The 27825-nt window shown below is 54.3% G+C and overlaps 1 protein-coding gene across 3 annotated transcripts; it reads right to left on the reverse strand.

Moving 5' to 3' along the window:
• Positions 1 to 1169: 1169 nt before the first annotated feature.
• Positions 1170 to 27683, reverse strand: CAPN1 (calpain 1). 3 transcript variants are annotated; one of them, XM_047775318.1, is made up of 22 exons: positions 27550 to 27683; positions 25962 to 26229; positions 25748 to 25817; positions 25362 to 25480; positions 23776 to 23909; positions 23521 to 23689; positions 22658 to 22741; positions 22236 to 22321; positions 21804 to 21878; positions 21513 to 21673; positions 8265 to 8443; positions 7405 to 7416; positions 6183 to 6391; positions 6051 to 6090; positions 5395 to 5460; positions 5252 to 5309; positions 4105 to 4169; positions 3648 to 3716; positions 3319 to 3397; positions 2624 to 2740; positions 2240 to 2298; positions 1170 to 1926 (listed from the first exon to the last, which is right to left on the reverse strand). In XM_047775318.1, the coding sequence occupies exons 2-22, from the start codon at positions 26226 to 26228 to the stop codon at positions 1900 to 1902; spliced, it is 2145 nt and encodes a 714-aa protein (XP_047631274.1). In that variant the 5' UTR covers position 26229; positions 27550 to 27683; the 3' UTR covers positions 1170 to 1899. The 3 variants fall into 3 exon arrangements, with proteins under 3 accessions (XP_047631274.1, XP_047631273.1, XP_047631272.1); XM_047775317.1 differs by lacking the exon at positions 27550 to 27683 and adding an exon at positions 27162 to 27305; XM_047775316.1 differs by lacking the exon at positions 27550 to 27683 and adding an exon at positions 26933 to 27075.
• Positions 27684 to 27825: the final 142 nt, after the last annotated feature.

Here is a 27825-nt window from a genome sequence, read left to right on the forward strand (position 1 = left end):
TGCTGTGGCTGTGGTGGAGGCCGGCAGCTACAGCTCCGACCCCTAGCCTGGGAACCTCCATATGCTGTGGGTGCGGCCCTCAGAAGACCAAAAAGAAAAAGGCCCAAATATATAGCTCTGGGAATTATATCTAGTCACTTAGGATGGAGCATAATGTGAGAAAAAAAGAATGTATACGTGTATGTGTGACTGGGTCACCTTGCTGGACAGTAGAAAAAGGACAGAACACAGTAAACCAGCTATGATGGAAAAAATAAAAATCACTAAATTCCAAAAAAAAAAAAAAAAGGCCCAAATAGGGCAACTACCACTACCTGCACTCAGGCTGGGGGCCTGTGGGGGGTCGGGGTGTCTGCTCATCCAGACCCACAGTGTTCCTGCCCTCACATCAGATAACCCAGTACAGAGAACTGGGCAGGTGGGGCCCCGTGCACCTGCCCCCTTCTCTGCCACCCCCATCCCCCAGTCCCTCTCACAAACTAGCCCAGGCTCCCCCGGAAGCGAGGGGCCACTCCCCTTACTGAGGAGGCTGCTGAGGGCCAGCAGGACCTGGCCCAGGGACTCCCAGAGACAGAAGGCAGGCTCAGGACTGCCTGAGCCTCTGCGCTTCTAGCTGTCAAGGGCGGCCCTCACCTGGGCTCCAACAGCCTTTGCCCTCAGATGCTGCCCCAGGTTGTGGCTCACCCCTCCCCGCACTGTCCCCTCCCACCTCTACCCCCACCAACCTACTCTTATCTCTGGTAAGAACAGCTGGGACCCCAAGGGCCTGGAGCAGCTTACATAAGCTGCAGGTGCCTGGGTCACAGGGGCAACTCCCCTCCCCACCCCAGAAGACTTAAAGGAGGCTCTGTGCCCTGGGGAGCTGCCTGGGGGTCAGGTTTGAGTTAAGTAGGGGTTTGGGTTTCAGCCATCGCCTCACAGGGAAGGAAGGGGGTCAGGCCTCCGAGGCTTAGAGGACTGGGGTGTGTGGGACCTCAGCAGGGCGGCCCTGTCCCTGCAGTGGGGTCCCATCCCACCAACTCCCAGATGCCTAGGACTCCAGCTGGGGTTTGAGCCTCCAGTCAGTGAAGAAGGGGAGGAGGGCGGGGCAGGGCAGCATCTGCAGGGCAAGGCTTGCTGTGCCCTCCTGGGTCCTAGGTTTAGGCAGAAACACACTCCAGAGACAAAGGTGGGGCCTTTTCCTTTATTATTTGGGGCTTCTCTGCATGGAAACATGAGACGCCCCCGCAACCCCGCCACGTCCGGGTGCCTCTGGCACCCCCACAACTGATAATCAGTCCCCACAGAGTCCCCTTTAAAATCACCAATATAAAAAAGGAAGGGGGGGGCCAGGAAGCCTGGCCACCTCCCAGGCCAGGCCACCCCTGGTCGGCAGGTGGGGACAGGGCTGGGGGGCAGAGAGGGGCATCGGCTTTTGCACAGGAAGGAACAGGCGTTCCCGGCCCCCAGGGAGGGGCTCTGCACGTCTAGACCGCAGACTGTGCAGAGCTAGTGGTTATCGTGTAAAGTCTGCAGGTGAGGCCGCGGGCGGGGGCTGGATGGGTGGCCCCTGGAGGTGGAGGAGGGGTGAGGACACATCAGGATGTCAGAGGCCTGGGGCTGTCAGTCTTCCCGAAGCCCCAGAAGCCCCATCCTAGGCAGGAACAAGCAAAAGCTGCCTTCCTGGTGTGGCAGCCAGACGGGCGGGGGGAGTCCATCTGAGCCCGTGGCCAGTGGAGGCAGGGAGGGCCACACAGCTCTGCCCAGAGCGAATGAACCATGGCGGTGGGAGGTGAGGGGACAGGAGGACGAGGCTGCCTCCTGCTCCCAGGAAGGCACTTGCAGCTGGTGTGGCCTGGCGGGAAGGCATAGCTTGGCAGACGAGGGCAGAGGAGCACAGCAAGGGGCCCGAGCCCCACCTCATGCAAACATGGTCAGCTGCAACCACTGCAGGCCAGAGAGGGCGGAGAGAGGGGTCAGCCCGGGGCAGCCCACGTCCTGCCTCTCAGAGCCAAGGCTCGGGAGCCGCCGTCTCCTCGCCCCTCTGAGGGCAGGAAGGAGAGGCAGTCTCCTGCGGGTTGGGGGTGCACTCTCTCACCTCCTCTCCCCGGGAGCCCAGCCCTCCCTCCTGCCCCGCTTCCCAGAACCCAGACATCCCTTGAAGGACTTAGGTGGCCGCAGGCTCTGGCCCAGGGAGGTTAAGAAAACTCCTTTGCCTCTGAGCACCCACCCTCCCCAAGCAGCCAGAGGACAAGCCCACCTTAAACAAGTCAAAGGTCACAACTCCATCCAGATCTGTGTCCAGAGTCTTGAAAAATCCTGTGTTCGGAAAACGACGATGGGACTGAGAATGCAGCGGGATAGCACCTCCTGCCTCCTCCAGCCCCTCCCCTCGGCACCCCAAGCTCTCGCAGCACCCTCACAGCCGGGGGCGGGGGGTGGGGGCAGCTCTTCCTGCTGCCTGAGAGCCCCCCTCCAAAGGGCCCTCCCCAACTCCCTGTCTCAGACACTCAGCCCGCCTGGACCCCCAAGCAGAGACCCCGGCCCCTCTGGTGCGCGCCGCAGGGCGGGCCTGTGGTTCCCACATGCTCCAGGGGGACGAGACAGGCACGGGGCTGGAGGGGACGCTGACGGGGACACTCACGGAACATGGTCTCCAGCCGCACCAGGCAGCACACGAAGTTGTCGAAGTCCACGGCCAGGTCGGGCTCCGAGTAGCGGGTGATGATGAGCTCAAACAGCTTCTTGTTGAGCTTGAAGCCTGGCCCGGGAGAGCCGGTGAGGGCCAGGGCGGTGCACCAGGCCAGAGGGGACAGAGCAGGGGACTGGGGCCCGGCCGGGTGAGCTCCAAGGCTCAGGGGAATGACGACCTCCCGGGCAGGGCTGGGAGCTGGGAGGCGCTGGACGGGCAAGCGCCGGACCAGAGGAAGACCTTCAACTGCCCCAGGGAGTCAGGAGCTGGCCATCAGGGCCCACGAGTCCAGTTTCCTTTGTCCTGAATGCCCTGGCCTCGTGCTGCCTGGCCTGGGAGCCCTGTACCACCCTCACTGGAGGCTCCGCTCCTCCCTGGCTGTGTGTCTTCAGGCCAGTCACTCCCACTCTCTGAGCTGTCCTCTCTGTGCTCGATGGGCTAATCCCAGACTCTATCCTCATCAGGCGGCAGTGAGGGCAAAAGGAAATGCTGAGGAACTCTTGGCTTAGTAACTATGAGAAAAGGCTGTTAGCGCATTGCAGCCACTCCCCAAGGACAAAGGCCAGGGATGGGGCCATTGCCCTCAGCGGTTGTCAGGGGAACAGCCTGGGGCCTCCTGCACGGGGCGCCACGGCCTCAGGCCTCACCTGCAGACTCGATGGCCATCCGCATCTCGTAGGCGCTCATGCTGCCTGACTTGTCCAAGTCGAACTTCCGGAAGATGGACTGGGGGCGGCAGGGGGTGGGGGGGACAGAGGGTGGGGGGCCGGTGAGCACCCAGGGTGGACGGATGCTCCATGAGGGTGGAGGGCAGAGGCCCGCAGGGGGTCAGCCACTGGGATGGGGTGGGGCTCAGAGAGGTGGGCCCAGGGCAAAGGCCTGATCCCACCCAGTCGGCCTGGGAGCCCGAGCCAGGCTGTGTGCTGAGACTGAGGCCACAGAGGAGGCGAGGGCGCCGCCAGGAGGGACCACCTACCAGGTAATTCCGGATGCGGTTCCACAGAATGTTGAACTCCACCAGGCCCAGCTTCCCGTTGCCATCACGCTGCGGGGCCGTTAAGGGAACTCCACAGCTTAAACCAGGCACGGTGGGGAGAGCAGGCACCCGCGAGAGGCCGGCCACAGAGAGCAGGACCAGACAGGGGAGGGGAGATGCCACCAGAGCCCGCGTCCGGCCAGCTGTGGCCAGTGGCCAGGCCAGAATCAGGGTGGGGCTGGGACGGGCGCAAACAGAGCACCAGCCTTGGGGGTCACCTGCTCCACCTCTCACTTGACACAGGCCTGGGCCTCCGTTTCCCCAACCCAAGCAATGGGAAGACGCCGGGAAGGAACAGGTCCATTTATGGTTGTCCCTTTCTCTCTGCTGCCCCTGATGCGTCACCCCGCACGCTTCCCAAGCCAACCACGCAGGAGGTAGAGCGAAGGGAGGATACGTCCATGAGGTTGACCATGCTGCGGCAGGACTCCAGGCTGAAGCCCTTGGTCCGCAGGTCTTTGTCTGCAAGCAAAACCAGTTCCAACACCTCAACCCAGCCAGCTCCCCAGGCCTGCCGTCTGGGCGCCAGGGCGGGGCAGGCGTCAGGGAGGCACCATTCCTGTCCCCTGGTGTGTAAAATCTAGCAGAGGATGCATGTAGGATTTTTTTTTTCTTTCTCTTTTTCGGCCACACCCATGGCATATGCAAGTTCCCAGGCCAGGGACTGAACCCGAGCCACAACTGCAACCTATGACACAGCTGTGGCAATGCTCGATTTAGTCCACTGGACTGGGGATTGAACCTGCACCTCCTCAGAGACAACAATGGGTCATTAACCCATTGTGCCATAGCAGCACATCCAGATTGTTTTTATCATCACAAAAAAGTCTAGGAGTTCCCACTGTGGCGCAATGGCATCAGTGGCGTCTTGGGAGTGCTGGGATATAGGTTCGATACCCGGCCGAGCATGGAGGGTTAAGGATCCGGCACTGCTGCAGGTGCAGCTTAGGTGGCACCTGTGGCTTGGATCTGATCCCTGGCCCAGAAACTCCAAATGCTGCGGGGTGGCCAGAAAGAAAAAAAAAAGATTTGAAAGTGTTTTAGCTAATCACATCAGGGCTCCGCACTCAGGCAGAGAGAACGGAGTCTAGCAAGACAGCATGAGGAGGAGTTCCCGTCGTGGCGCAGCGGTTAATGAATCAGACTAGCATCCATGAGGACGCAGGTTCAAGCCCTGGCCTCGCTCAGTGGGTTAAGGATCTGGTGTTGCCACCAGTGGTGGTGTAGGTCACAGACGCGGCTCGGATCCCGCGTTGCTGTGACTCTGGTGTAGGCCGGCGGCTATGGCTCCAATTCCACCCCTAGCCTGGGAACCTCCATGTGCTGCGGGTGCAGCCCTAAAAAGCAGAAAGACGGCCTGAGGAGTTTGGGAGGGAGGAGGGTGAGCCGGGCTCTGAAAGGCAGTGGAGGGTGCCCCACCCACGAGGACCAAGGGGCTGGGGGTCAGCTCAGTGTAGGAGCGGGCGCCTAGATCCTGGGCCTTGGAGGAAGCGGGGGCGGCTGGCGGGCAGGCCGGGATGGAGCGCAGCCCTCGCGACGCTCACGTTTGCTGATGATCCTGTTGAGGATGGTACGCAGCTCCCTGACGCTGATCTCCATGTCCTGCGGGGAGAGGGAGGATGGCGCCCGCCCTGGGGAAGGGCTGCCCCGCGGTGCCCCGAGCCCCTGGCCCCCACGCCCCGCCTACCTCCCCTGCCAGCTGCCTGAAGAGCGCTTTGAAGTTCTCGTCAATCTCCTCTTCCGAGAGCACTTGCTGGACGGAGAGGCGGGAGAGCAGGTCAGGGGCGCCCCCAGCCCGGCCCGGTACGGGCTGCAGCTGGAGGCAGGGCTGGGAGCGCTCATCAGCGACGTGGCCTTCACCTCCCTGAGCCTCACTCTGCTCATCTGTAAAGTGGGAACCCAGCCCCTCTCTTCCCTGTCCATGCGGCCTGCATGTGGAGGGTGAGGTTCAGCCCAGTGATAAAGGGCAAGGCTTTGGATCCCTGCTGTGTGACCTTGGGCAAGTTCCCTAACCTCTCTGAACTTGCGTTTCCCACTGGGTGGGGAGATGGGGGACGACACCCTGACGGGGTTGTTATGAAGGAACCAGGTGACCCAGGTAAAGGGCTCCGCACAGACCTGGCAGAGAGCCAGAACCCAGGGACCCTGGGCTGTTATTATCACAAAGTCCTTTGCAAACTGTTAAGTGCTGGGCCAATGCGAGATTAGTATTATTCCTCTGGCTCCTGCCAGGAGGGACTGTGCCCTGCCAGCCAGAGATCAGGGGACAGGACACCCGGGTCCCCATCACCCGCCCAGGGTGAGGGAGAGGAGGAGGGTGGCTGCTGGGGGCAGGGCACGTACCTCGTCGGGGAGAATGGCCTGGACCTGGTCGTCCAGCTCTCTGCAGAGGGTGGGGAGACAGAGGGGCTGGTCAGCTGGGGAGCAGGAGGGGCACGGGGAGGCGAGGGGGAGTGGGTTGGGGCCTCTACTCACTGGGTCCCGGCTTTCTTCTCTGAGAAGAAACGCAGCACAAAGTCGCCCTCCTTGTTGGGCTCGAAGGTGGAGGGCACCACCACGTACTCGCCGGGCGGCAGGCGGAAGCGGGTGCTGACCTCCCGCAGGTTGATGAACTGCTCGGACCGGGCCCGAGAGGCGTTGGCCAGGAAGAAGTCCCGCTTCAGGTGCACCGGCTGGCCCACCAGCTGGCCGGAGGGGAGGAGGGAATGGGGGCTGCAGCTGCCTGCTCAGTAGCCCACCCTGAGGAGCTGCCCCCAGACCCAGACCCAGACCCCAGGTTCCAAGTTCTGACCAAGGGGCTGCAGAGCTGGCTCACAGCTCAGCCCCCCGCGAGCTGCCTGACCCTGACAAGTCACCCTGCTTCAGTTTCTTCAGTTTCCTCATCTGTAAAATGGGGGTAACAGGAGTTCCCGTCATGGCGCAGTGGTTAACGAGTCCGACTGGGAACCATGAGGTTGCGGGTTCGATCCCTGCCCTTGCTCAGTGGGTTGACGATCTGGCGTTGCCGTGAGCTGTGGTGTAGGTTGCAGACGTGGCTCGGATCCCGCGTTGCTGTGGCTCTGGCGTATGCCGGTGGCTGCACCTCTGATTCGACCCCTAGCCTGGGAACCTCCATGTGTCACAGGAGCGGCCCAAGAAATGGCAAAAAGACAAAAAAAAAATGGGGGTAACAGCCCTGCCTACTGCACACAGTGGAGGTGAATGGACCCCATGAGATAACGCATTATTCAGAGCTGGAGCCTCCCTGTGCCAGGCACTGCAGGGCCCATGACGTGGAGCGCCTCATTTAGTGCTCATGACAGCCCATTTTATAGACACTGAGGCTGAGCTCCTAAGCAACTTGCTCAAGGGTCCAGAAGATTCAGCCCATCCACCGCCACGCTCCTCAGCCGGCACTTACTCAGCAGAAACACTGAGACAGGAAGAGCCTTGCGGGTGTGTGGTGGGCAGGTCTCTGAGTACCAGGGTTCAAATCCAGCTCCCTTACCTACTACCTGCTCTGACCCCCAGGAGGACAATCTTTGCTCTGCCCACTGAACAGTGGGCAGGGGCATGGGGGCACTTTGTGAGCCATAAAACAAAGTGACTTCTCAGCGCTCTATGTGTGGACTTGCCGCAGTCCTGCCCGCTCTGAGCACCATCGGGCCAGGTGTGTTCAAGGGTGTGTAAATCCAGGTGAGTCAGACGGCACACCTACCTCCGGAGGGACCTGTCAGGAGAGACGAGGAAAGTTAGATGTTTGCTTTGCCCAGGGCAGGGGGCAGGGTGTGTGCTGGGCAGGGCCTCTGAGTTCTCAGGATGAGAGTCACGGGATAAGGGGACCAGGTGACAGGGTCCTGGTCGTGGGGCCAGGGTTGACCCAGACCTGTTTTCATGCTAGAGAAAAGTCCAGGACCCCAGAAGAGAGGCCCACGAAGGGTCCTCTTTGTCCCTGGAATGTCCCGTACCTCAGCTCTCAATCAGAGCTGGACTTCGGAGAGTCCCCCGGGCAGCCACCTGCCACATCCTCCAGCCCAGGGACATCTGCTGCCAGGGCCTCAGGGCCTGGGCCAAGGCCGTGGCCATCCTTTATCCCCAGGGAGGTCAAGAAGTTTCTGTCTGGGACATAGCCCGTGAAGGAGGGCTGTCCATGGCCAGCCTCTGCTTACATACTTCCAAGACAGGGAGCTCACCACTCCTCCAGGGCAGACCACTTGCCCACTTCTTCCTAAAGCTCAGCCAAAGTCTGTCTGCCAGAAGCTGCCTCCCACTGACCAAGGGTACCCTTTCGGCCTCTAAGGATAGGAAGAATCCCAGAATCTTCCCTTCTTCCAGCCAAGCATCTTCCTTCCCCTCCAGCCGCCTCATCGGATGCATTTTAGGACCCTGGCTGCCCCAATCTTGGCAGAGGGCCTCAGCAGGTGCCTCCGCAAGCCCTGGGACAGGGCTGCCCACCTCAGGAGCTCAGGATGGGCAGGTGCTGCCACGTTCTCTGGCGCCCCCTGGCGGAGCTCGCTTGTGGTGGGCGAAGAGGTGGGCTTTCTCGGCAGTGTTGGCTGGATCCATCCAGCGGCTCACCTCATAGACGGCAAAGCCAATGGTCTCCATGTCCCGGCCGAATCGGCGCTCCCGGCGGCGGTGTTTCTGCATGAGGGCGAGCACGAAGCTGCAGCCTGACTCACGGCCCCCGTAGTCGTCCTCTGGGTCATCCGTCTCCTCCAGCCGGATCTTGAACTGGGGGTTCACCCAGAAGGTGGCTGCAGAAGGTGGGGAAGCAGGGATCAGAGGAGTGGCCAGGCAGCCCCCGACCAAATCTTCCCTCCCCCATGTGTCTATTCATTCATTCATTCATTCATTCAACAACTATTAGTAAGAGTCCACTGTGTGCCAAGTCACAGATAAGGAGTGGGGACACACATGGTCCCTGCCCTCATGAGCTCACATGCCACAAGGGGAGGCAGAATCTGAGCAAGTCAGGTGAATCAACAATCCCAACGAGGAGTGTCCGCTGTGGTGCAGCGGAAATATATCTGACTAGCATCCATGAGGACGCAGGTTTGATCCCTGGCCTCGCTCAGTGGGTTAAGGATCCAATATTGCCGTGAGCTGTGGTGTAGGTCGCAGATGAGGCTCCAATCCTGTGTGGCTGTGGCTCTGGCGTAGGCCCGCAGCTGTAGCTCCAATTCGACCACTAGCTTGGGAACCGCCATATGCCACAGGTGTGGCCCTAAAAAGACAGAAAAAAAAAAACAATTACAAAGAAAGCAAGCTGGAGTGGGGCAGGAAAAGCATTTTTGAGGAGATGACATTTGAGCTGAGACCTGAAGGGGAAATCCCTGGGAAGCAGGAGCAGGAGAGAATACCCACACATGGGGCTCCAGTGAGCACGGGCGACCAGGGAAGTGGCACGAAGTGTGGGTTGAATCAAAGAGCAAAAGGAGCCCCTATCAGGATTGCACGGGGGAGGGATGTGACTGGATTAAGGTTATATTTATTTATTTATTTTCTGTCTTTTTTTTTTTTTTTTTTAGGGCTGCACCCTCGGCATATGGCAGTTCCCAGGCTGGGGTGGAATTGGAGCTGTGGCACAGTAATGGATTGAACCCGTGTGTCCTCACGGATGCTAGTCAGGTTCATTAACCCATGAGCCACAACAGGAACTCCTGGATTGAGGTTTTAGAAGGGGGCTGCTGTGTGGACAATGGCTGAGGCGGGGAGAGGGAGCACAGGGTCTGAGAGGAGGCCTGAGAGGGACTTGCAGATCTGGCAGTTTAGTGATTTAGCTGCAGAACAACCCTCTTGACTAAAACAAACAATAGCTAGACAGAATATGCAAAACTTTTTAAAATTTTTTTCCTTTTTAGGGCTGCGCCCACGGCATATGGAGGTCCCCAGGCTAGGGGGTCAAATCGGAGCTGCAGCTGTTGGCCTACACCAGAGCCACAGCAACGCAGGATCCAAACTTCATCTGTGGCCTGGGTGCAGCTTTTGGCAACGCCAGATCCTTAACCCACTGAGCAAGGCCAGGGATGGAACCTGCATCCTCAGGGATGCTATGTCAGGTCCTTACCCTGGAGACCCACAACAGGCACTCCAAGGATGGGCAATGGATGCTTAGATACGACACCAAAAGCATGAGCAACAAAAGAGAAAACAGAAAACTGGCCACCATCGAAATTAAGAACTTCTGTGCTTCAAAGGACACTATCAAGAAAACAAAAAGATGGAGTTCCCGTCGTGGCTCAGTGGTTAACGAATCCGACTAGGAACCATGAGGTTGCAGGTTCGATCCCTGGCCTTGCTTAGTGGGTTAAGGATCCGGCGTTGCCGTGAGCTGTGGTGTAGGTTGCAGACGTGGCTCGGATCCCGTGTAGCTGTGGCTGTGATGTAGGCCAGTGGCTACGGCTCCGATTCGACCCCTAGCCTGGGAACCTCCATATGCTGTGAGAGCAGCCCTAGAAAAGGCAAAAAGACAAAAAAGAAAGCAAAAAGACAACCCACAAAATAGGAGAAAATATATGCAAATCATCTTTCTCATAAGACTTGTATCCAGAATATATAAAGAAATATGTAAAGAACATACCAAAAGACAACTGTATCTAAAAACGGGCAAACTATTTGAACAGACACTCCAAGAATATACACAAATGGCCAATAAATACCTAAAAATACACTCAACATCATTAGTCATTAGGGAAGTGCAAATCAAAATCTCAGTGAGATACCAGTTACAAACCCAATAGGATGGCAATTAAAAAAAAAACCAAACTGGACACTAACAGGTGTTAACATGAATGCGAAGAAACTGGAACTCTCTAACATGGCTAGGGGGACAGTAAAACAGTGCTGGGACTTCGGAAAACAGTTTGCAGTTCCTCAAAAAGTTAAACACAGAGTTACCAGACAACCTAAAAATTTCACTCCTACTCACAGATCCAAGAGAACATATGCTTATGCAAACACAGGGACATAGATGTTCAGAGTAGCATTAGTCATAACAGCCCCAAACTGGAAGCATGAATAAGCAAAATGTGGTAAATCCATTATCATGGACTGAAAACAGATGCTAAGGATAAAAAGCCAAGCACGAAAGGCCGCACACTGTATGATTCCATTTATATGAAATGTCCAGAATAGGCAAATCTATAGCGACAAAATTGGACTAGTGGTTGCCAGGGGCTGGGGACCGAGGCGGGCAGGGAGTAATGGATAAAGGGTTTCTCTTGGGGGCAGTGAAAATGTTCAGGAGTTAGGTAACAGTGATGATCGCCCAACACTGAGGACATACTAAAAAATCAATGAATTGAACACGATAAAAACGTGAATTCTTTTTTTGAACATGTCCACAGCATGCGGAAGATCCAGGGCCAGGGATCAAACCCAAGTCACAGCAGCAATGCAAGCCACTGCAGTGACAATGCTGGGTCTCAACCCACTACACCACCTAGGAACTCCAAAAGTGTGAGTTTTTTAGTGGGTGAATTATATTAGGTTTTTTTTTTTTTTTTTTTGCTCTTTAGGGACCACCTGCGGCATATGGAGCTTCCCAGGCTAGTGGTCGAATTAGAGCTACAGCTGCTAGCCTATACCACAGCCACAGCAACATGGGATCTGAGACATGTCTGTGACCTACACCACAGCTCATAGCAATGCCAGATCCTGACCTACTGAGTGAGGCCAGGGATCGAACCTGCATTCTCATGGATACTAGTCGGATTTGTTTCTGCTGTGGCATGACAGGAACTCTTATGTCACAGTTCTTAAAAACATTACATATCAAAACTGTGTAGGAGTTCCCATCGTGGCGCAGTGGTTAACGAATCTGACTAGGAACCATGAGGTTGCGGGTTCGATCCCTGCCCTTGCTCAGTGGGTTAAAGATCCTGCATTGCCGTGAGCTGTGGTGTAGGTCGCAGATGCAGCTCGGATCCCGCGTTGCTGTGGCTCTGGCGCAGGCTGGTGGCTACAGCTCCGATTAGACCCCCTAGCCTGGAGTTCCCGTCGTGGCGCAGTGGTTAATGAATCCGACTAGGAACCATGAGGTTGCAGGTTCGGTCCCTGCCCTTGCTCAGTGGCTTAAGGATCCTGCATTGCCATGAGCTGTGGTGTAGGTTGCAGACTCGGCTTGGATCCCCTGTTGCTGTGGCTCTGGCGTAGGCAGCAGCTACAGCTCCGATTTGACCCCTAGCCCGGGAACCTCCATATGCTGCAGGAGTGGCCCAAGAAATAGCAAAAAGACAAAAAAATAAAAATAGACCCCTAGCCTGGGAACCCCCATATGCCATGGGAGTGGCCCAAGAAATGGCAAAAAGACAAAAAAAAGAAAGAAAATTGGAGGCCAATATCACTGATGAACATATATGCAAAAATCCCCAACAAAATACTAACAAACCAAACCCAGCAATACCTTACAAGGATCGTACACCATGATCAAGTGGGATTTATCCCAGGGATGCAAGGATTCTTCAACATCCACATTTCAATCAGTGTGATACACATTAACAAACTGAAGAATAAAAACCACATGATCCTCTCAATAGATGCAGAAAAAGCTTTTGACAAAATCCAACACCCATTTCTGATTAAAAAACCCTCCAGAAAGTGGGCATAGAGGGAACTTAACTCAACATAATAAAGGTCATATATAAAACTCACCAATAACATAATTTTCAATGGTGAAAATCTGAAAGAATTCCTGCTAAGATTAGGAATAAGACAAGGATGTCTGCTCTTACCACTAGTATTCAATGAGGTTTTGGAAGTCCTAGCCACAGCAGTCAGAGAAGAAAAAGAAATGAAAGGAATCCAAATTAGACAGGAAGAAGTAAAACCATCACTGTTTGCAGATGACATGATACTGTACTGAGAAAATCCCAAAGACGCTACCAGAAAACTGTTAGAGCTCATCAATGAATTTGGCAACGTTGCAGGATACACAATTAATATACAGAAATTGACTGCATTTCTATATATTAATAATGAAAGATCAGAAAGAGAAGTTAGGAAAACAATTCCATTTATCATCACATCAAAAAAAATAAAGTACCTCAGAAAAAACCTCCCTAAAGAAACAAAAGAGAGTGTTCCCACCATGGCACACTGGAAACCAATCTGACTAGGAACCATGAGATTGCGGGTTGGATCCCTGGCCTCACTCAGTGGGTTAAGGATCCGGCGTTGCTGTGAGCTGTGGTGTAGGTCACAGATGCAGCTCAGATCCAGCATTGCTGTGGCTGTGGTGTAGGCCAGCATCTGTAGCTCTAATTCGACCCCTAGCCTGGGAACCTCCATATGCCATGGGTGTGGCCTTAAAAAAAAAGGAAAAGAAAAAGAGATGAAAGACTGTACACTGAAAACTTAAGATGCTGATGAAAGAAATCAAAGATGACACAAACAGATGGAAATATATACCATGCTCTTGGATTTGGAAGAATCAATATTGTCAAAATGACTATACTACCCAAGGCAATCTACAGACTCAGTGCAATGCCATCAAATCACCAAGAACATTTTTCACAGAACTCGAACAAAGTATTTTTAAGTTTCTTTGGAAGCACAAAAGACCCAGAATAGCCAAAGCCATCCTGAGAAAGAAAAATGAAGCTGGAGGAATCAGGCTTCCTGACCTCAGACTATACTTGAAAGCTACAGTCATTAGAACAGTATGGTACTGGCACAAAACCAGAAATATAGATCCGTGGAACAGCATAGAAAGCCCAGAATTAAACCCACACATCTGCAGTCAACTAATCTATGACAAGTTGAGAAAAGACAATTGCTTCAATAAGTGGTGCTGGAAAATCGCACAGCTACATGTCAAAGAATGAAATTAGAACACTCCCTAAGACCATACACAAAAATAAAATCGAAATGGATTAAAGACCTAAATATAAGACTGGATACTATAAAACTCTTAGAGGAAAACAGAGGCCGAACACTCTCTGACATAAACCATGGCAATATCTTCTCAGATCCACCTGCTAGAGTAGTAACAATAAAAACAAAAATAAACAAAAGGGGTCTAATTTAACTTAAAAGTTTTTGCACAGGAAAGGAAACCCTAAACAAAACGAAAAGACAATCCACAGAATGGGAGAAAATATCTGCAAGGGAAGCGACTGACAAGGGATTTATCTCCAAAATATACAAATACCTGCAGCTCAATACCAAAAAAAAAAAACAAAAACAAAACAACCAACCCCATCAAAAAAGCACGCAGAAGATCTAAACAGACAATTCTCCAAAGAAGACATGCAGATGGCCAAAAACACATGAAAAGATGTTCAACGTCACTAATTACTAGAGAAATGCAAATAAAAACTAGTATGAAATACCACCTTACACCAGCCAGAATGGCCATCATCAAAAAATCTACAACAGTAAATGCTGGAAAGGGTGTGGAGAAAAAGGAACCCTCGTACACTGTTGGTGGGAATGTAAACTGGTGCCACCACTATGGAAAACAATATGGAGACGCCTCAAAACACTAAAAATAGAATTATCATATGATCCAGCAATCCCACTCCTGGGCATCTCCCCAGAGGAAACCATGACTCGAAAAGATACACACATCGAGTGTTCACTGCAGCACTATGTGCAATAGCCAGGACACGGAAGCGACTTAAATGTCCATCAACAGAGGAGTGGATAAAGAAGATACGGTACATACACACAAGGGAATATTACTCAGCCACAAAAAGGACTGAAATAATGGCATCTGCAGCAACATGAATGGACCTAGAAATTATCATTCTAAGTGAAGTTAGTCAGACAGGGAGACACAAATACCACATACTATCATTTATACGTGGAATCTTAAAAAAGGACACAGGGAACTTCTTTGCAGAATAGAAACTGACTCTCAGACTTTGAAAAACTGATGGTTACCCAGGGAGACAGGTTGGGAGGGGCTGGGGCTTGGGATGGAAATGTTGTAAAATTAAGTTGTGACGATGGTTGTACAACTATAAAATATAAAATCCACTGAATTTAAAGACAAAAGAAAAAAAATAAAGAGAGAGTAGAGTTCCTGTGACCAAGTTATGTTAACCAGAGATAGATAAAAACATTTACCAGCACCCAAAATCTAGGAGACTGCAGAATATCAAAGACAGAAAGAACCATGACGACCTCATAGGTGAGAAGAATCATGGCCTCAGATGGTTTCAGTGACTTGTCCAGGGTTGCAAAGGCCAATTTAGGGGCTTGTTGACTCTGCTAATAAAGATTGGAAAAGAATTCGCTTAAAAAAAAAAAAAAGCGCTCTATACTATTGCAGAGCCCCCGGGCCATCCCCTCCTGCCCCTGCTCCTGCCTCACCACGGTTCACTCTCTCCCAGGAACAAAGTCGGTCAGGAAGCCCCGCCACAGCCACGGCCTCTAAAGACACGGCAAAGACTCCCCGTGTAGCCAGAGGTTGCGATTCACCAGGTTAGAATCACCCTCGCCAGCCGCAACGTGAAGTCTTGGGAGCAGGTGTGTGCCGATCTGATCAGAGGCACAAAGGAAAAGAATCTCAAAATAATAAAAGGACGGGCTCAGATGCCTGCCAAGACTCTGAGAATAACGCCAAGGAGAACGCCTTGTGGTGAAGGGTCCAAGACTTGGGGTCGTTTTCAGACAAGGATCCACAAGCGACGCACGGACCTACACAGTCCTTCTGAGGCTGTTAAGCAGATTCCGTCCATCAGAACTGAACCAGGAGTCGAGGCTGAAGTCACCATCGCAGATGCTTAAGTCCCACTTTTAATAAATTGATACTCAGTTGTTTAAAAAAACACACACAATGAGATAGCATTTCACACCTGTCAGGACAGCTCTTATCAGAAAGACAATGGACGTGCTGGCGAGAATGAAGCGAAAAGGCAAGGCTTGTGCACTGTTGGTGGGCATGTGAACTGGTGCAGCCACTGTGGAAAACGGTTTGGAGATTCCTCAAAAAATTAAAAACAGAACTACCGTCACATGCAGAAATTCCACTCCTGCGTATTTTTCCAAAGAAAATGAAAACAGTACTTTGAAAAAACAGTTTCAGCCCTATGTTCACAACAGCATTATTTACGATAGCCAAGACACGGAAGCAACCCACGTGCCCATCATTGGATGAACGGGTAAAGAAGATGTGCGATAACACACACACACACGAACACACACACACACACACACAAGGAAACATTACTCAGCCATAAAAGTCAGGTGAAATCTTGCCATTTATGACTACTTGGATGGACCCAGAGGCTACTATTATGCGAAGTGGAATAAGTCAGAGAAAGGCAAATACTATACGACTTCATCTATATGGGAAACCTAAAAAACAGAACAAATGAACAAACGTAACCAAACAGAAACAGAGTCAGAGATACAGAGAACTAGCAGGTGGTGGCCAGAAGGGACGAGGATGAGAGGAGGGGAGAAATAGGTCAGAGACATGAAGAGGTACAAACTTTTAGTTTCAAAATGAGCGAATCACAGCTCTGAAGTGTACAATGTGGGAATACAGTCAGCGATTTGGTAGGATCTTTGATATCATCTATGTTTGACAGATGAAAACAAGACTTATCAGGGTGATCATTTTGAAATGTATAGAAATATCAAGTCACTATTCTGTACCAGGAAACCAACACAGTGTTGTCGGGCAATTATACTTCAAAGACAAACCAACAAGCAAAAAAAACCTTATAGGAAAAGATCAGATGTGTGGTTATCAGAGATGAAGGGTGTGGGGAGAGGAAATTAGATGATAGTGGTCAAAAGATACAAACTGCCAGGGAGTTCCCCTGTGGCACAGTGGAAATGAATCCACTAGGATCCATGAAGATGCAGGTTTGATCCCTGGCCTTGCTCTGTGGATTGGGAATCCGGCGTTGCTATGAGCTGTAGGTCTCAGACACGGCTCGGATCCCGTGTTGCTGTGGCTGTGGGGTAGGCTGGCAGCTGCAGCTCCGATTTGACCCCTTAGCCTAGGAACCTCCACACGCCACAGGTGTAGCCCTAAAAAGACAAAAGACAAAAGAATTAACATTAAAATTTAAAAAAAAAGATATATTCAAAGAAAACAGAGGAAACATAATAAATAGGAAAGCAAAGATTAACAATATAGAGGAGTTCCCGTCGTGGCGCAGTAGTTAACGAATCCGACTAGGAACCATGAGGTTGTGGGTTCGGTCCCTGCCCTTGCTCAGTGGGTTAACGATCTGGCGTTGCCGTGAGCTGTGGTGTAGGTTGCAGACGCGGCTCGGATCCCGCGTTGCTGTGGCTCTGGCGTAGGCCGGTGGCTACAGCTCCGATTCAACCCCTAGCCTGGGAACCTCCATATGCTGCGGGAGCGGCCCAAGAAATAGCAACAACAACAACAACAATAACAACAACAAAAGACAAAAAAAAATTATATATATATAGAAAAAAATACCATACAAAGGATGAGTAAAGTAAAAAAATCATTCCTTTTTAAAGACTAATAATCTAAAAGCAAGAACTTATTTGAGGAAGAGAAACAGACTCACAGATTTTGAAAACAAACTTATGCTTACCAACGAGGACAGGTGCCAGGAAGGGATGGACTGGGAAGTTGGGACTGGCATATGCACAGAGTGGCATACAGAATGACTGGCCAACAGAGACCTACTGTAAGCACAGGAAACCCTACCCAATACTCTGTGGTAATCTATATGGGAGAAGAATCTGAAAATGGATGGATACGCGTACAGGTATAACAGAAGCACTCTGTTGTAGAGCAGAAATCACAGCACTGTAACTCAACTATACTGCAATAAAACTTAAAAAACCGAAGAAAAGTATAAATGTAAAATCAAGACTAATATTGACAAACCCCTTCACGGATTAATAAAGACAAAAGAGACAGTGCAAATAAGTGACGCTGTGAATAAAAGAAATATTATCATTACAAATGAGATACAGTATGTTGAGGATACGTTCATGCTAATGATTGTGAAAAGAGATGCAAAGAATAAACTCTTAAAAAATAAAACTTATCAAACTGGTCTCAAGAGGAAACAGAAGATCTGAATAATCCTATCACCACTAAAGATGCTCAGCATCAGAAGTTAATCTTCACACAAATAAAAGAGCAGGCCTGACAGCTTTACAGGCCAGTTCCACCAAACATTCAAGAAAAATCATCCCTTGGCATATAGAAGCTCCCGGGAGTTCCCGTCACGGCGCAGTGGAAATGAATTTGACTAGGAACCATGAGGTTGCGGGTTAAGGATCCGGCGTTGCCGAGGGCTGTGGTATAGGTTGCAGACTCGGTTCGGATCTGGCATTGCTGCGGCTGTGGTGTAGGCCAGCAGCTACAGCTCTGATTAGATCCCTAGCCTGGGAACCTCCATGTGCCGCAGGTGCGGCCCTAAAAAAAGAAAAGACAAAAAAAAAAATGCAGCCATCTGTCAAAAAGAAAAGAAAAATCATTCCTACCTTCTGCAAATTCTTCTAGAAAACAGAAAAAGAGAGAACATGTCCCAAAATTCGGTTTACCAGCCAAATATAGCACGGATACCAAAACCAGACATGACTGAGAAAGGAAAATTACAGGCAAACTCACTCATGAACATGCATATAAAACTCCTGTATAAAACAAAGTTAAGTCCCATGACTGCTGTTTTCATCTCAAGAACAGAAGACAGCAAAACGATAGATGTAACTTACTGTTTTAACAGATAAAAGAAAAAAGCTAATTGTAATAAGTACAATTGAAGGCATTTAATACTGTTAAATTTCATTCACCTGATAAAAGGTGCATACAACAAACAAAAACAAAAACCTAGAGCAGAAAAGTTCTTAGTGATGAGACATAGTTAACATTTAGTAGTAAAAACTTCTTCATGGAGTTCCCGTCGTGGCGCAGTGGTTAACGAATCCGACTAGGAACCATGAGGTTGCGGGTTCGGTCCCTGCCCTTGTTTAGTGGGTTAACAATCCGGCGTTGCCGTGAGCTGTGGTGTAGGTTGCAGACGCGACTCGGATCCCGCGTTGCTGTGGCTCTGGCGTAGGCCGGCGGCTACAGCTCCGATTCGACCCCTAGCCTGGGAACCGCCATATGCCACAGAAGCGGCCCAAAGAAATAGCAAAAAAAAAAAAAAAAAACTTCTTCAAGAGCAGGGTGGGACCAGGACATAGCCAGTACTTGTCGGCACTCCACAGGCCTGGCCAGCACATTAAACAAAACGAGAACAAAAGTTGTAAGAATTGGAAAAGAAACAAATTCATCATTATTTGCAGATGCTATATGGTCAGTGAGAAAACCAAAAAGAATTTATAGATAGGAGTTCCCATCGTGGCGCAATGGTTAACGAATCCAACTAGGAACCATGAGGGTGTGGGTTCGATCCCTCGCTGCACTCAGTGGGTTAAGGATCCGGTGTTGCCCGGAGCTGTGGTGTAGGTCACAGACGCGGCTCGGATCTGGCGTGGCTATGGCTGTGGCCGGCAGCTATAGCTCCAATCAGACCCCTAGCATGGGAACCTCCATGTGCTGCGGGTGTGGCCCTAAAAAAATAAAAGCCAAAAAAAAAAAAAAGAATTTATAGATAAATGAGTAAAATTACCTACAGTTTAACAAGTTTGCTGGATACAGAATAAACTTAAAAGGTCAACTGCATGCTACAGTATCAGCAACTACTCCGGAGATGTCATTTTATTTTTTAATTTATTGTTTTTTCTTTTTTGGCTGCACCTGCAGCATATGGAAACTCCCTGGCCAGGGATCGAATCCCAGCTGCAACCATGACCCATGCCAAAATATAGAAAGAAATCTATCATATTCTCGGATAAGAAGACTCAAAACGGAGAAGACGTCCATTCTCCCCGAAGTGGTCTAAAGATTCGATGAAGTTCCAAATTAAAATCTCAAAAAGGCTTTTTGCAGGACTTGGTAAACTGATCGTAAAATGTGCATGGAGAAACAAAGAATGAGAATAGCTAAGAGGCCCTGGAAGAAGAACTATATTCTGTCCGACGGCAGAACTTACACACCTACAGCGACTACATCAATGCACAACTGGTAGAGGGACAGACGAAGGGGAAAGATCGGCAGGTCCAGAGACAGACCTGCCCAGATGGGGGAACTAGTCCCTGGAGCCAGCACCGCAGGGAAAAGACTCAGACTTTCAATAAATGGTACGAGGAACAGTGGTCATCTGAGCAGAAGCTGCAATTAGATCCCTAGGTGGGAGGAGAACACTTTAAAACAGGGCTGTGAGTCAGGCTGGGGACTGTTGGAGCAGAACAGAGGTGGATTTGGCAAAGCCAAAGCCGGCAAAGCAGCAGCTGCAGTGGCGTGGTGGGGCTGGAAGCCGGACTGGAGTGGGTTAAACCCTGAGGTGGAAGCGAGCAAGGGAAAGGCGGTGGGGCAACCCTGAGAGATTTCGCTTTGAAGGGGAGCAAAGAAATGGATGGGGAAGCAGGGTCTAGAGAGGGGTGATTTGTTTTTTCGGTTGCTTGTTTTTTTTGTTGTTTTTGCTTTTTAGAGCCACACCCGTGGCATATGGAGGATCCCAGGCTAGGGGTCAAATCAGAGCTATAGCTGCTGGCCACGGCCACAGCCACAGCCACAGCCACAGCCACAGCCACGCAGGATCCGAGCCACGTCTGCAACCTACACCACAGCTCACGGCAACGCCAGATCCTTAACCCCCTGAGCAAGGGCTTGCTCTGCTTTAAGACAAGCAATTCTCCATCATGACATGGAGTGAGAGGTGACAGCTGAAGGAGCAAAGGGCTTTCAGACTGAGGGAGAATGGGCTCTGGAGCAGAGGTGGGGGTCCCCACGAGCAGGGACCACTCTGCCACTGTCGCAGGCGGGAAGGCAGTAAAGAAGGGCACAGGTCCTGTGGAGGTGGGCACAGGAGGGAGTGTCCTGTGAAATGAGAAGAGAGTGACAGCGGATAGAGGCTTGAGGAGGGAGTGGGACATTACTACCTAGTGGCAGAGTTGCTGGGACCATGCAAAGTGCACTTGGGAGGTTTGGGGGCTGTGACATTACAGGGAAAACGCTGCCCCAGTTGTGTGATGTCTCTCCAGGCACAGTCAGTGGTGCTGGAGCTGGTGGAGAGGGTTTAACTATGGTTGTGTCAGGTTAAGAGGAGACAGGAAACGCAGGCGTTTGAAGGGATGAGGCTAAATGGTGACTCTGGCCTGGTAAGGAGGCAGACTCTAAGCTGCTAAGAAGAGAGCACGGTGGGAGAGGAAGGCTCCCCATGGATCTGGAAGCCCAGGGAAAGGCAACAGAAGGCTCGGGGAGGAAGACAGTGGGCCAGGAGGAAGGTGTGGGAGTGAGGAGTGACAGGAAGGTGGCTGGACATCAACAGAGTCACTGCCCCTCGTCAGCACCCTGGGCTCAGGCCCTGGGAGACTCTTTAGAATTTACAAGAACAGGGAGTTCCCGCTGTGACACAGTGGAAGTGAATCCGACTAGTATCCATGAGGATGTGGGTTCAATCCCTGGCCTCGCTCAGTCAGGGATTCGGTGCTGCTGTGAGCTATGATGTAGCTCAGAGACACGGCTCGGATCCCATGTAGCTGTGGCTGTGGCCTAAGCCGGCAGCTGCTGCTCTGATTCAACCCCTAGCCTGTGAACTTCCATATGCCACGAGTGCGGCCCGACAAAGCAAAAGGAAAAAAAAAAAAGAATTTACAAGGACGTTCAGACATTCAACGTTTCCGCCTCAAAGCAGATTCTTGAGTGCAGTGCAATTACCCTACGATCGAGGAACGTGAGGCTCAGAGGGAACTCGTGCCTTCTCGGGAAACAGCAGCGCCCAGACACCATCACATACATGCCACCCCCGAGCGCCCTCCAGACCAGGTCACCTGGGTAGTTGCGGCAGCCCCCCGCGGTGCTCCCCCGCCGCCAGGTGCCCTCGTAGAGGGTGGTGTTCCAGTTGCGGACCCTCTGGCTCTTGAGCGCGTCGGGCGTCAGGTTGCAGATCTCCAGGCGGGTGAACTCACGCAAGAAGTCTCGGAAGGACATCCTGGGGGGTCGAGGTGACAGGTGAGCCATGGTGTCCCGCCAGGGCACTGAGAACACCGTGCGGCGGGGTTTGTGGGGAGTGGAGCTGGGCCGCTGGTCCCGAGAGGGGCCAGACAGAGGCGGCTGCTCACCAGAACTCCCCATCCTCCATCCGGACCCGGAGCTGATCCCGCTGGTAAGGGTCCACGCCGTTCCACTCCGAGGAGCTGCAGGGAAAAGAGCACTGCCAGAGGCTGGCGGCCACTGACCTGCCTGGCCTCTGTCCCTGGGGCCTGTCCTCCCTTAGCCCGAGTCGGGAGGCCTTTGCAAGGCCAAGTCCAGAGATCCCAGCCCCAGGGGTGTCTTCTGAGGGCCAGGTCAGATGCCCCGAGGATGCTCACAGGCTGGGCATGGAGGTCCGCACAGCCTGAGCTTCGCCAGGGCAGTGCCCAAACCCAGTCCCACGCAGATGGGCCCCTGTGCTCATCCTGAGCCCACCCTGGGCTGGCAGAGTCCTGAGCAGATATGCCAGCAGCACGGAACAGCCTCTCAAGCCTCCCGGGCCAGTGTCCGTGGTCCCTCACCCATCACTCCAGGCTCCCGTCCACTCCACCTCGCCCCAGGGGTTCCGCATCCGGATCAGGTTCACCATCTGGCCCTGGTAGTTCACCTGTTCCCCAGAGGCCCCATCAGCACCTGCTTCCGGCACGCACTTCACATCCCTTCCCACCACCTCACCCTCTCCGAGCCGGCTCAGCATCCAGCACCCAGCACCCAGCACGGGAAGCACAGCTGAGAAGCCCTGTCTGGGAATAAACTGCTGAGAGAGGCAGCTGTGCGTACAAACTACAGGAAGTCAGGGCGGGACAAGATTAACATCTCTGGATGAGAGTCACCAAGAAAGGTGACTGCAGGGAGGTCAAGCGACCAGCCAGCCCCACCCACACAGGTCAGAGAGCGAGGAGGCAGGAACCACCTGCAGGGAAGGCCGCCCTGTGGGGGGTACCTGCTTGGCCCCAGTCACGGAGTAGGCGTGGCCCTTCACTAGCTTCTTGAAGGTGACGGCCTCCATGTCCAGAATGCTGGAGATCTGCAGGACACATGCTCTGTCATCCGTGTCCCCACCCCCAGTCAGGAGATGAGCCCCGAGCAGGCAGGGTCTAGGATTCCCCTTGCACACACGACAGCTGTTGGGAGCGGTAGGCAGGAACCCCGACCCCATTTAGTTATCACCCCCACACACAACCAATGCTACTACTGGAGAGGGGCCTGGGCATCCTACAGATACTGCTCTTGACCAGAGGTGGCCAGATCCCGTGTGAACACGCATGCACACACATACAGCCGAGCAGAGCTCCGTGCCGCTCAAGGAGGAGGTCCTTGCGTGGAGGGACAGTCAGGCGGAGAAGAGGTGCGAGAACAAGCAGGAATCAGGTAGGACTGGGGAAGGGGGGCGCTCAGCAGGGAGGATGCCGTGAGGGTGGGGGTGGAGCCTGAGATCAAGGGTGAGGGAGGCCTGAGGAGGAGCTGAGAAGAGCGACTGAGGGAGTGAAGGGAGTGAGTCCGGGAAGAGGCCAGCAGCAGCCAGGGGAGCTGGGAGGGCAGAGCTGAGGTCTGAGGCTGTGACGACTTGAGGTCTGATGTCATGGCTTCCGACGACCAGAACGAGGAGCTGAGGTTGGGAAAACCAGCTGAGGTCTGAGGTCCTGGGGATGGGGGTGAGGGGATGGGACTGGGAGAGGATCCGGGACTGGTGCCAGCTGAAGGACGGAGTCTGGAGCCAAGCCTGGGCAGGGGTGAGGTGGGGCTCAGAAGGGAGAGGGCAGCACCCCAAGAGGAGACGCGGGTCCCAGGACGGGGCGCACTCACGTCAATGGAGCAGCCCAGCAGGGAGCCTCGCTCCAGCGCCTTGAGGATGATGCTGTAGAGGTCGCTGGGTGCCTTCCGCAGCTCGTACCACTCGGTGACCCCGCCCGTGAAGTCCTCAAAGCCCTCGGAGGTGCTGCCCCCGGACAGGGCCTCGTAGCTGCCATTCACCCTGTGGGCAGCCCCGGTCAGCGCTCTGAACCAAGAGGGACCCCAAACTCCGGAGTGGCCTGGGGCTGTCCCTGGACCCCTACTCACTTGGCATAAGCCTTCTCGAGCAGGGCGCTCCAGAACTCGTTGCCTTGGGCAGAGTGCACGAACACCAGCTTCCCGTCTTTGGTGGGCAGCATGTCATCCACCACCACGTCCACCCACTCCCCAAACTGCCACAGCTGTGGGGAGAGGGGGACACAGGGAGGACCTGCTTTGAGATCCCCAAAGCTTCAGCTCTGCCACTTACTGGATTCCTGCTTCTAAGTCATGTATCCTAGATACAGGATCTCTGCAAGTTACCCTCTTGAAGCCTGAGTCTCCTTGTCCATAAAAGGGAACAGCAATGGCTTCCTCATGGGAAAGAAGATTATGAAAGCAAAGCTTTTAGGACAGCAGTGCTGATATTTTTGAAACAGACTAAGGTGCCTCTTCAGGTACGGAGAGGTTGGAAAGCCCTTGGGCCTTGGTTCTCCTGGAACCGGAACCGCTTTTAGACGCGGACCCCCACCTTTCCCCACCCATTCTAGGCCGAGGGGTTGGGGGTGGGGGGTGTACCCATGCAAATAAGGTGGGGGCAGGGACACGTGTATACAGAGTGGCATCCAGATCAGTCACCCGCAAGGTAGACAGGATTCCTGAAACCACGTGTTTGCTTCAAGGATGCCTTGAGGGGCAAGCTTCCCAGGAAGGGAGGAGGCGCCAAAAGTGACTAAGGGCTAAGGCGTTGAGGGGGTGGGGGAGAAGGGTGCAGAACAATGGGGCAGGGGTAGGCGAGGGGGACCCCTCAGGACCAGCAGTGGGAGGAGTGAACGGGCCAATCAGAGGCCTGGGAGGAGCGGATTGGAGGAATGAGAGGAGAGGGTGGAGAAAGGGTGGCGAGGCCACGCCCCTGCGCACCCGCGCTGGCAGATGCTGCACTTGGCCAAAGCAGATCACACCGCACCGCGGGTCGCCCAAGCCAAGCCATCAGCGCCAAGGCCGGTAGGATAAAGTAGGGCTCCCTGACTAGGGGGTAAGGAGAGGACACCCGGGCCCCTCTGGGGGTGTGGCTCTCCCCAAACCGGCCTATTGAGAATTCATTAGTGTGCTGTGAAAAATAGGCTGTTATAAACAACGTCAGGAAAAGCTGGTTTAAATAGGCTTATTCCAGAGTCTCTTCTCAGCAGGGCTCTCCTAGAGGCTGGAGTCTGCCAAAGTGCAGGAGGATGCGGGGGGAGGGGGGGGGAGACTGAGGCTAAGGTTCTGGAAAACTGAGGTCGGTTTTCCCCAGCAGAATACTTTCTATTTCTCAGATAGGGAAACTGAGGCCCTGAGATGGAAAAGGATTTGTCCCACAGGCCATAACACAGAGATCTTTCTACTCTTCCAGGCACTTTTTCCCTCTGATAGGCACAACCACCCAGGAAAAATGCCAGCTGAAATGAAATACCCGCCCAATCGTTTCACACATGGCAGCTCCGAGATGGAATCAAGAGGTCAAATACTTTCGAGAAGGAGGACCAGCACTGTAAGGTGTGGCCTGGAGCCACCCTAACTTCAGACGGCGATGGGTCCCTGGTCCCCACCTCCTCCAGCGCCTGTACCCCTCTCTCCCTCACTCCTTTGCCCAAGGCGCGTGTGGGGCTCCTCACCTGGAAATGGAAGATGCCAGCATAGCCATTCTGGAAGCTTTGGCCGTGTGGAACTACTCGGTGCAGGAGGGTGTCATTGAGGGTAAGGGAGGCGATGGCAGCCAGGAGCCAGCAGTCCCCTGGGATGGGAAAGACCCACGTCAGGCCTGCCCCACCTGTCTTCACCCAGGGATGCACATGAGCGCCATGCTGGGGAGAACCTGGGGTTCCCTGGGCAGGGTGCCCCTAAACTTACAGAAAAGACCCAGGAATCTAGACAAACCAGCCCCAGCACTAATAGCCAGAGCCTGCCTGGGCATGCAGGAGGGAGGGACTGAGACAGAGCAGGAAGGATAGGGTATGGGGAGCTACTATGGAAAAACCACGCAGAACCCCCTAGGGCCTACCCAGTGCTCCCTGGCAGATGTCTGTGCGGGTGGCTCCATCCACGATGAACTGGGGGTTTGAGAACAGCTCCTGCAAGAGACCCAGAGTCCTGTCTCTGGGCCGGCCCCTCCTAGAAACTGGAACCCCACTCCCTACCAGGGACCTGAAGTCCTATTCCCACTCCTCACCCAGGACAAGAGTAAACCGAGTCCCACTTAGGGTGGTCCCTCTCACCGTGGGACGCTTCCACTTGACGCCATAGGTTTTGGAGGAGTTGGGGCCCAGTTCCTTGAAGCCCAGGCTCTGCGGCACTGGAGGGAAAGCCTCATCACGGAAGAGGGTCCCACTCTGCAGGCAGTGAGCCCGGAGCTGCTCATAATCCTGGCCCAGGTACTTGATGGCATTTTCATGGCGGCCCAGGCCCAGCTCCTTGGCCCGCAGCTTTTGCACTTGTGCAGACACCCCAGTGCAGTACACCGGAGTGATGACCTCCTCAGCCATCCTGTGGGACAGATGGGCCTGCTCAGAACCCACGCCTCCCCAGACTAGAACTGGGGCTCCTGTCTGCCGATGCTGTTCTGCAGCCCCTGCCATCCTTCCTCCCCAAACTGCGGTTTCCCCCGCAGCATCAGGCTCTCTGCCACCTCCCTGTGCTCCCAGGACCCAGGAGAGAGGGCTTCCCATCCCCCAGGCATGCTAGCTACCATCTCCCTATCCCCACCCAGGGCCACCACCTCTTTTCCCTGAGGGCCATTGCCCTGGGCCTGCAGTCCTGTGGTCAGCCGGGCAGGTGGGGAAGGGCGGAGCCCGAGATAACAAATAACACAGGGAACCAGGAAGGTGGGAGACCCCAGGGAAGGCCTCTTTGTCTGCCAGCCTGTAACCACCCCCTTCTCAAACCAGTCAAGCACCTATGCACTGGAGGGGCTGGAGGGCTGAGAACTCCTGGCAGGCAGGGTCCCCCGCCCCCCGGTTCCTGAGACAGGTTGCAGGATGGGGCGCCTGGCCCTTAGTCCTTTCCCCTCTGGCCCTCCCCCGGCCCAGCCCCTGGAGACAGTGAGGAACGCAGGCTGGGGCGGGCGCTGGAGCCCTGCGGCTTCCCGAGCCCCCGCCCCGGTCCCAGGCACTCAGAGGGCCCGGGGGTGGAGGCAGCCCCTCAGCCTGGGCGCAGTGGCCGGGGCCGGCGCGGCCACCCAGCTCCTTACCTGGGGGAGGAGTGTTTGGGGGGGGGTGTCGCTGCGGTCCCTGCAGCCGGCTTCCCGGGCGGCAGCTCAGGACAGGGCCCAACCAGGAAGAGCGCTCCTCCCCGCCCTCCTCCCGCCGCGGCCCCTCCGCCCTTCTCCCTCCCTCCCTCCCTCCCTCCCTTCTTCCTCCTCCTCCTCCTCCCGGGCTCCAACCCAGCTTCCTCTCTGCTCGCCCTTATCTCTGGGGCACCTTCTCTATCTCTCTCACTCAGGGGCTCCCCGCCTCTCCCTCTGCAGGCGCGGGGCCAACTCCGCGTAGAGGACAAATTAGTAAAAGGCAGCGTTGTCCCAGGGGAGGGGCCAGCGCCTGTCGGGCTGAGTCGCGCAGGGGCGCGGACGTCAGGGCACCGCGGGGGCGGGAGGGGGGGGGAAGGACGGGACAGGGGGTATTTTTAACCGGGGGCCGCGGCTCGAGTTGCAGGGCGGGGCGGCCCCACCCCACGCGGCGCCCCCGAAGGGCACGCCCGGGCGTCCCGGCCCGCGGCACCGCCCCCGCAGCCCAGGGTCGGTCCTCCCGGCGCCCCTCCTCCGTGGCGCGGCCGCCGCCCCGCCCGCCTCTAACGCGGTGCCGAGATTACCTCGGGCTGCGGCAGCTGCGGGGCGGAGGGGCCGGGCTGGCGGCGAGCGGACCCCTACCGGACGCTCCGCAAACGGCAGCCCCACCCCGGCCGGCCTTCGCCGCAGCCTGGCTCCGGGGCAGGGCCCGCTCCCCGCCCCCGCGCCCTGGGGCGCAGGCTCGGGGCGCCGCCGCCTTGCCTTAGTGGTTCCCGGCGACCGGGCGGGGCGTGGGGAACCGGTCCCCCAGGCTCGGGCTGGCCGAGTGACCTTGGGTGAGTCTCTGCCGCTCTTGGCCT

The sequence above is a fragment of the Phacochoerus africanus genome, chromosome 4 (genome assembly GCF_016906955.1).
Source record: "Phacochoerus africanus isolate WHEZ1 chromosome 4, ROS_Pafr_v1, whole genome shotgun sequence".
In the NCBI taxonomy this organism is placed as follows: Eukaryota; Metazoa; Chordata; class Mammalia; order Artiodactyla; family Suidae; genus Phacochoerus; species Phacochoerus africanus.